The sequence below is a fragment of the Thalia democratica genome, chromosome 4, assembly GCF_965202585.1.
Source record: "Thalia democratica chromosome 4, ktThaDemo2.hap1.1, whole genome shotgun sequence".
Classification (NCBI taxonomy): domain Eukaryota; kingdom Metazoa; phylum Chordata; class Thaliacea; order Salpida; family Salpidae; genus Thalia; species Thalia democratica.
In genome coordinates, this window is record NC_139168.1 from 975,146 (window position 1) to 984,477 (window position 9,332).

At 27.5% G+C, this 9,332-nt stretch overlaps 1 protein-coding gene across 1 annotated transcript; it reads right to left on the reverse strand.

Annotated features, from left to right (window-relative positions):
- Nucleotides 1-1,091: 1,091 nt before the first annotated feature.
- LOC145834880 (DNA-directed RNA polymerase III subunit RPC6-like) lies at nucleotides 1,092-5,320 on the reverse strand. The gene is made up of 4 exons (XM_082942403.1): nucleotides 5,254-5,320; nucleotides 3,796-3,998; nucleotides 3,351-3,565; nucleotides 1,092-1,986 (listed from the first exon to the last, which is right to left on the reverse strand). The coding sequence occupies exons 1-4, from the start codon at nucleotides 5,286-5,288 to the stop codon at nucleotides 1,459-1,461; spliced, it is 981 nt and encodes a 326-aa protein (XP_082798529.1). The 5' UTR covers nucleotides 5,289-5,320; the 3' UTR covers nucleotides 1,092-1,458.
- Nucleotides 5,321-9,332: the final 4,012 nt, after the last annotated feature.

Genomic DNA, 9,332 nt, shown 5'->3' on the forward strand with positions numbered 1-9,332 from the left:
ACAAAATATTCTTGTGTTAAGTTCTGCTGTTAATTATATTAAGTTATGTTAATTTCAAAACATTATGTCTTCATCATAAATTATTACAGTATAAAAACAAATTTAATTTATCATTAATAACAATTAATCTTTGAATACTATTTCTTAAATTTATCTCTGTATATCTATAAAATTTGTTACAATTTTTGTATGGAATTCTTTATTATCTAAAGTTGTTTTTAAAAATGTCACACACTTTCAAATTACAAAACAAAACTTTAGTAATATATCAGTAATATAACTTAAGGTTAAATAGTCTATCTTGAGTTAATTAATATTTTTATCGAAATTTTTATTGTTTACAAAACACAGATAGGTTAGAAAAAACATTAATAAAATACAGGTATGTGCTTTTACATTTAACACTAGTTATAGAACACAGTATTCAATTTTAAACTTTCATTTAGCAATTTTTTTATTCAGAAATAAAAAGAAATAATTTACAATTATTAGTTAAAACTTTAAAAATATAATCTTTCAAATTTAGTAAAAAACTTATGGAACGCATTAATAATTTTTTAATTAATAAATGTTTGTTGAAATTTAATTCTTTACAAAAATAGTATACTTAAAACTTTTTGAAGTAGTTCAACTAAAAAAAAGGTTTGTAATCCTAAAAGAAAAACACATCTTCTATAATTATGTTTCAATAGAAAAAAAAATTAGCCAAACTAATCTAAAATCATTAAAAAACTTTCAAAAGGATATTGACTTATTTTATTTCAATGATAGTATCAACTAGCAAAAAAAGTTTCGAATCAATAAAATTAAACACAATCAAGCTTAGAGTTAAACCATTTCAAAATTAAAAACTTTTTTAAGTAACAAATACGTTTAGATTTGAACAGTAACTTGTAATTATCATTGTAAATCTTAGAATATTACATTTGTAAACATTTGTTTTAAAGTTTCAAGTACATTTATTTAAAAATCTTCTTACTAAAACTTTAATAGAATTTATAAATACATCTAAAATAAAAATTTTAAAATTTAAAAAAAATCTTATTATTACTGCTTTTTTGATATTTAACATCAAACTCAAATTTTAAGTGTATTGTCTAAAATAATGCAATCAAAAGAAAACTTAAAATAAATCAAAAATTTCATACACAATTTCAACTAATAATTTTTACCTAAACAAATCAATCAAACTATTAATCAAGATAATGTTATCCAGATTATTTTTTATATAATCGAGGTCACCAGTTCAGATAACCGAGGTTACCAGTCCAGATAATCGAGGTTACCAGTCCAGATAATCGAGGTTACCAGTCCAGATAATCGAGATTACCAGTCCAGATAATCGAGGTCACCAGTTCAGATAACCGAGGTTACCAGTCCAGATAACCGAGGTTACCAGTCCAGATAATCGAGGTTACCCGTCCAGATAGTCGAGGTTACCAATCCAGATAATCGAGGTTACCAGTCCAGATAATCGAGGTTGTCCAGCGTGTTCTTCATGTAGGCGCAGTTCAACGGGCTGATCAGATTACCGACGGCGCACTGATCTGACAACGAGCACAACCCACACGGAGTCTGCGTGATCACCGACCCACACTCATCAACGAAACTTCCCACCAGCGTGTACTCCCTGCTCACGTCTCCGTAGCTGCTTCTGTGCTCCCTGTACTCCGCAGCGCCCGTCTGACAGAACGTGTTCAGTATCTCCTCCATGGCCTGCACCGACGGTGAGAAGTTGTTCTTGAAGACGTGCAACTCCTTGCAGTAGTTGATCACGTCCTCCGCGGTCACCACAGCCTGACGCATCTGCTGAAGCGGGTCGTTCTTGTACTCGGTGTCGGCGATTTCCTTCTGTTTTATCAGCTTGCTCCACGCCAGCTCCTTCACTACTTTCACCAGTTGCGAGTCGAACTCCTGGTTTTCGTCGTACCAAGCTCCTCCAAAATGCGACTCGTCCGGTTCAACTTGCGAGTCCATGTACAGAACCTATAGAAACTTGTATGTTAACAAACATGCATGGTATCTACTGTATTGGTTTGTAATATCAAAAAGTTCACTATGAAATCACAATGTCTTGATTGTCAAAAAAACACTGGCAAAAGTCAGCAGAGCAGAAGCCTGGACTTTCGTTTGCCGTGAGACAAGCTCAAGTTTATACAAAAATGTAGTTTTGTCTCACTGCAAACGAAAGTTCAGGCTTTTGCTCTGCTGACTTTCGCCGGTGTTTTTGTTGATCGTACTAAAACGAGCGTATCAGATGTCTTGCCTAGTGAACAATGTTTTTAAACGTTGCACGGCAAACAACAATGCTGACGTCACTGATCATTTTCAGCAAACGGTTGCTTCATGTGAAAACATCATAAACCTTTTGTAGATTGACTGACTGCAGGTTTTTCGGTTGTGACTGACTGATGAGTCCTAATAAGGACGAAACCGGTCTCAGTCTACCAAAACTTGTGGTTTGATGATCAACCCTTTTGTCTTGATTGTTTAACAATTGCAACATACTAGATTTGTTAACATAATCACACATTCTTACCAGGTCATTGATTTTTGAGAAATTTCTTCCAGTTTTTTGAAAGAACATGTTTTCGGATCTTGTTTTAGTTTAAAATTAAGTTTAAGGTAAAAAACTGTGTTAAATAGTATAACAACATTGAAAAACTACTGTAAAGCTATTTTTTGTGTCAAATAAAAGTTTTCTTACTTAAAATGTAATAGATGTTTAAAATTCCAGGTTATTTAATAATTTTTGTTCAAAATTCCAGGTTTGTTTCTAAATTCATCAAATTCCAGGTTTGTTTATCCTAAATTGTCAAAAGTTTTCCCAGAATTCAAGGTTTAGTGGGCACCTTGTCTTACAAATGTTGGTGATTGGCTAAGTTTAATATGCTCAAACTTCAAACAATTTATTCGAATTACTGGGTTGCTGAAGGTTTTTTGAAAATTTTTCCAGGTTTTTTAAAGTTCTTTCAGGTTTTTTAATAATCAAGTTTTTTGGTCTGTTTTACTATAAAACTATGGTAAAAACTGTCTTAAATAGTATAAAACATTAAAATAATACTGTAAAGCTACTTTAAATTTGTTTTTTAATTAAATTGTTTTTAATGAAATTTACTTTATGATAGATTTCTAATTGAAATTTCATTACCTCACATGTAAAAAGTTCTTTAAAATTCCAGTTTTTTTAGTGATTTTAGTTCAAAATTCCCAGTTTTTCCAGATTTTTTAATCTAAATTGTCAACCAGGTTTTTTGGTAACCCTGTAAAATCAGTAACCACTTTATTGAAGTAATTACAATTGTTAAAAGCTAAACCACATTGTTTTCCAAACATTAAAACATTCCAACCTTTTTTCCATGCTTGATAGACTGCACCTTCATCACGAGTCTCTTGCTGATGAGCGACTCGACAATCTTCTTAAGTTTCGCGTTGATCGATGCGTTCATTTTAGTCTCCTGGTTCAAATGGTACATCAGTTTACCCATCCCCTTCGTCTCCCTGATCATGTTGTACACACTCTGCTCTTCAGGCGACAAATTTCTCGCTCCAGCACTTTGCTTGCCTATTTGATTGAATAATTAACATTTGGGTTGTAATAAAACAAAGTGCAAATGTTTTTTTAACAACAACCATTTTGACAGACAAAAATTTCAATCTCGTCAAGTTACAATAGTCCAGTTAGTATTTAGATTAGTAGTTTAAGACAATAATAATCACTAATTTTTGAGTCTTATAAAAGCAACATACCATAGACTAGTTTAATATTACAACTTATAATTAACAAATATTAACCCAATAAAATAAATATAGGTTTTCCCTGGTTACTTGTTTTGATGGCAAGAACTTGCTCCTGTACCATTTGATTGCAGGTATCCATGAAAACTTTCAAATTGAAACTATTTCCCGCGTGTTCTTTTGCCATGTCAAAACCAAACCCTCTTGGATGCTTCTTACCCAGAAGAGTGATCATCTTACGAGCACTTACCCTGTCCATCCTGTAATTTATACATACCTCACATTACACTTATAAAACTTGTATAGGTAGTAAATGCTTACTTAAATTGAGTAAGTTATTAATTTGGGTAAGATGGCTTAAGAATATAAGAAACAATATTTACATTCTTTTACTTATGTTTTTAGTAACTTAGCCAAAACTTCTGAGTTAACCACATAAGGTTGGGGAAATGGTTTTTTAATTAAGGGCATTGGGGAGGTCCACCTTGATTAATACAAATTATTATTTTGTAGTGTTATCAGACACTTTTAAGCGCTTAGAAATTCAAAGTTTTTTGAGATACAAGCAATTAGAGTCGGTAAACTCAATAGGTTCCCAATAGAAGCTGCAAACCAAAAACACAAAAAAAAGACTATTTCATTGTAAGTCTATCATCTCCTTCATTTTTTAACCAGTCTTCTTCAAATTTTAAATTCAAGCATGTTATTAAATTTAAAAAATATTGAATCCTGGAATATTTTGTTTTGAAAAATAAAATGTTTAATTAAAAAGTTCCTTCAGTTTTTTTTTATATAAGTTATTAATTTTTTAATTTTTGTAAAATCTCAACATTCAAAATCTTTTAAACTTTAAAAGGAACATTTCCTGAAAGTCTGAGGTCTATAGGTCAAAAAATGAAGATGGTTGGAAAAGATAGATTTTAAGTAATTTTTTAAACTTCCAAGAAAATTGACCACTTTGTGTTGGAAACTGTTTACAAAAATTAAATAGGATTTTAAATTCTATAAAAACTAGCTTGTAGTATGTACTTAAAGCTGTCATATAACAGTCTATGTTATTTTTAGTAAAAAAAAATTTCGGATCTCCCCCTATACCCTTAAGATTGATACTTATTTGAAAAATCAAACTACAAACTAATTTGTAGAGAAAATAGGATTTTTATATAGTCATTTTGGTATTAAAAAAGTATGATAAAAACTTAAAGACCAAACTTTTTATTATCTAATTTATCCAAAAATTAAGATTCAACTAAACACATAACTTCTTCTTCACTTTTTAAGCTCAAATTTTGAAGATACATTCCTTATATATTTTAAAATACTTTGGTTGTTATAACTTAAAACATTTATAAAATAAAAATTTTAGATAAAAAAAACAAAAATGGTGATTTTAAAAATTCATTAAGATCAACTTTTTAAAGTTTGTTTTATAAAACTTAAGTTTAAAAAATAAATAAAATATAAAATATTATAATCTAGTATAAAATATTAAATTAAAATAAAAATAAAACTTACTCAGCCACTGTATTTTCCACTGGAGTTTTATTCATTATTAATTTTACTTTTTTTTACTAACTAGTCTGTTATAAATATGTTCATTTTATTTTACTTAAAATTTTTATAAGAAATTTGTTACCAAAATTAAGTTATATCAATATTTAATAAAAAGGTCAAATTTGGTCATAATGTCAATAATACTAAGCAAACACTCTACTACTTATTTTTGATTGAACAATTTGTTTAAATATTGTACTTGCATTTTTTACAGGTAATTACTCTTGGCTTGGTTAAAATATATGGCAAGCATGGCCTTGGAAAACTGTTGATTTAGTCAAACAAAACTTAAGTGGCCAAAATATTAGTATAGAAAAAAAATGTGAATGTAAATTTTATGTCTTTATCTCTTTTTCTAAATTGTGTATTTTGGAATATGTGGGAAGAGTAAAAAAAAATATTAAATAGCAAAACAACACTAAAATATTAAATTTACTAAATAAAGCTATTAAAACACACTCATAAAATTAATATTTAAACTCACATTAAATATTAAAAATTCATTTAGTAACTTGACTAAACTTAATTTTTAATATTTAAACTTTTAATTAGTTCTACATCCTAAGTTATTAGTTTTAGCTTTCATAATTATAACCAGGGTGACTGATTTTTGGAAAAATTTCTTTAGGCTTTCAAAATTTCTTTCAGGTTTTGAAAATACTTATTTTGGGTCTATTTTTAGTTTAAAATCAAATTTAAAGTAAAAAACTGTGTTAAATAGTATAACAATATTTAAAAGATACTGTAAAGCTACTAAAATGTGAAAAAAAATAGCTTGATGACAAACAATTTTTATCTATATGATAAGTGTTTTGTGTCTTATCAAAATTTCACTATTAAAATGTAAAAATTATTTAAAATTCCAAGTTTTTCAGTGATTTTGTTCAGAATTCCAGGTTTTTTCAAGTTTTTTCAAAATTTCTGTAATACCAGCTTTTTCCAGGATTCAAGGTTTAGTGGCCACCCTGCTAAAACTTATTTTATTGTTTTTTTTTTTTTTGTTAAAAGACAACTTTGTTTCTAGAATATTCATAAAATAAGTTTCTAAACAGTTAAAATTAAAGAATAATTAGAAACAGTTAATTATACTTCTCTTTTTAACTACCATGGTTTTCACACTTAAAGTCAAAAAACTGTCCTAATTCATCCTAAATTTTTTTCAAAAATAAAAAAATTATTTTTAAAAACAAATAAAAATTAAATACTTAAGGTGTAAATGGGGAAGCCACAAGGTAATAATTTGAAACTTATCCTAGATATTCTTGACTTGATGATTAAGATCAAAGAAAAAGTTTGTAAGCGTTTTTAATGGTAGTTTTTTGAAAAATCTTGTTCGAGGGGGCAATAGCTTTTTAAATTTCTTTAAGTGGGCCTTTTGAAAAATAAAGTTTGGGAAACCCTGGTTTAAGATAATAAAATATTGAAACTGAATACGCTATATTCCATTTAAAATTTTTTTAAGGAGCTGTTCTGAGATTTCAAAAATCCTTTAAACTATCCAAAAACTTTCTAAAATTAGGTTTTCTAAATATCTTCCAGGTTTTACAAAAGATTTATATTTTTGGTTTATTTTTAGTTTAGAATTGTATTTAAGGTAAAAACCTGTCTTAAAAAGTAAAACAACATTGAAAAGATACTGTTAAGTTACTTAAAATTAGTGATCTACCAGATCTGAGATCCAACCATTATTTGCTTGGATCAGGAACCAACTCGATTTAGTCAAGCAAAACAGACTAATTTAAATTTAGTATATTCAATCATTTGTTGTAAACATACAGGTACATAAAAATAGTGAATTTTTAATCTTAAGTTTCTTGCAGATTAGATCCTTCTATTGGCTCTATAATTTAGTTTAATTTATTCCTTAAAGCTGATGAATAACTTGTTAGCCTCTTTAATGAGCTATTTGTACCTTTTTACATAGTAACGCAAAAGTGTAGTAAAAACAACGTGTAATTCTGCATGCAGCAGTACTAAAAAAAATAACCATATAATTAATAGTCCACCAGGTCAAAGTAGTTCTACAACCTTGACACAAAGTATAAAAAAGACTTTTAAAAGAAGGCATTTAACTATTAATAACGGCACACAAATAAACTTTTTTTAAACTACTAGTTCTAGTACTAGATCCGCATATCAATTTGATCTCAAACAGAAGGTTGTAAGGCTACTGAAATCAGAAAAAAATATGAGGGCTTAGGGTGGTTCAACATTTTTTTGATAACATTGGCTCTTGTAAGCTTTAAGTACAAACTACAAGCAAGTTTCTGTAGAATTTAAAAATAATAATTTGAGATACTTTAATTTTTGTAAAACGTTTTCCATACACAAAAGTATAGACCACAAATTTTTTTATTTTCTTGGAAATTTAAAAATTCACTAAAAATCTATCTTCTTCATTTTTTGAACTAGAGACCTTAAATTTTTAGAAAACATTCCTTTTATAGTTTAAAGACTTTGATGGTTGTAATTTAATAAAAAAAATTGGATTAAAAGAACAAAAAAAGATAGTTTTTTTTAATTAAAAAATTATTTTTTTAATTAAAACAAAATTTCAGCCTATAATCTTTTTAAAATTTAATAATGGATTTTGTGTAAAAATTTGATAATTGGTTAAAAAATTAAAAAGAAGATAGGGTTTTAGTAATTTTTTTAAACTTCCAAGAAAATGACACCAAAAAGTTTGGAGGCTGAACGTTTGTATGCAAACAAAAACATTTTTTTAATCATAATTAGAAAAAACAAGAATAACTTTCTTTGTAGCTTAATGGCGTTGATAAAAATAAATGTCATTTACTAAACTACTTACTTTTATATATATAAATAGTTGGTAAAGAAGTTATTGTTTATCTTTTAGTAAAACGTTTGTAAATAAAAGTATAATGTGAAGCTTATCATACCAAAAATAAATAAAGTTCGCTATTTTTTAAAGCATTGTAACATTTTTTACAGAGTTTGTTTTCCTAGTTTTCAAATAAAATATTTAGACAATAAATTCTGTTCTTTTATTAAAACTTTTGTATTATACAATATTAACTAATTACAGGGTTGCCAAATGCTTTTTGCAAGTTTTCTCCAAGTTTTCAAAATTTCCTCCAGGATTTTTAAAATTACACATTTTTGGGTGTTTTTTTGGTTTATAGTTAAGTTTTAAGTAGTAAACTGTGTTAAATAGTATAGAAATATTAAAAAGATACTGAAAAGCTACTTTGAATGTGATTTTAACTTAAAAAATTTTGATGATGACAAAAAAATTATCTATATGGTAGATTTTTTGTGCTAAATCAAAATTTTTATACTTAACACCAAAAATTGTTTAAAATTCCAGGTTTTTTAGACTTAATTGTCAAATTCCAGGTTTCCTTGGCAAACCTGTAATTAACAGTATAACAATAAATAAATTTTTTAAGTTTGTTCTCTATTAAAACTATACAAAACATTTAGTATCTGACTGGATCTTGAATGAAAAGATAGATGTGCATCTGGACAGACCCTAATTTAAAAATAGAATCTGGATCTGGTTCCGGCCAGATATTAAATTCAGGGTTACCAAATGTTTTTGCAAATTTTCTCCAAGTTTTTTAAAGTACACATGTTTGGGTTTATTCTTAGTTTAAAGTTAAGTTTAAGGTAAAAAAACTGGGAATGGGTCTAAATTGAACAAAAAAATATTGCACAAGGTAACTAAATTGTACAAAGGGATAAAATTGCACAAAACCAAATTTGCATGAGGTTACAAAAATTCACGTGGGAACAAAATTGCACAAAGACCATTTTGCACCAAGGGTCAATTTTACACAAGTTACATTTTTGCAAAAGAGTAAAATAGTGAAAAAATAAATAAATAAACAGAAAAAATAATAATAATTTAATTAAAAAAAAAAGCTACCGACCAAGAATAGGGGTAACAGTGATATTTAAAAAAAATACATAATAAATTAAAATAATAAATATAAAATTTTTAAAAAAATTAACCCATGCAAAATTGTATACATGCAAAGTTGGTCGGAATAAAGTTTTAACACAAAAACATCTGTGGT

What these genes read in the sequence shown, in the direction of transcription:
- LOC145834880 (XM_082942403.1), bottom strand. Translation starts at nt 5,288, where the DNA reads ATGAATAAAACTCCAGTGGAAAATACAGTGGCTGA. An exon ending in GTGGAAAATACAGTGGCTGA is followed by an intron (nt 3,999 to 5,253) that starts GTAAGTTTTATT and finishes TATAAATTACAG; the next exon opens with GATGGACAGGGTAAGTGCTC. An exon ending in CTATCAAGCATGGAAAAAAG is followed by an intron (nt 1,987 to 3,350) that starts GTTGGAATGTTT and finishes AAGTTTCTATAG; the next exon opens with GTTCTGTACATGGACTCGCA.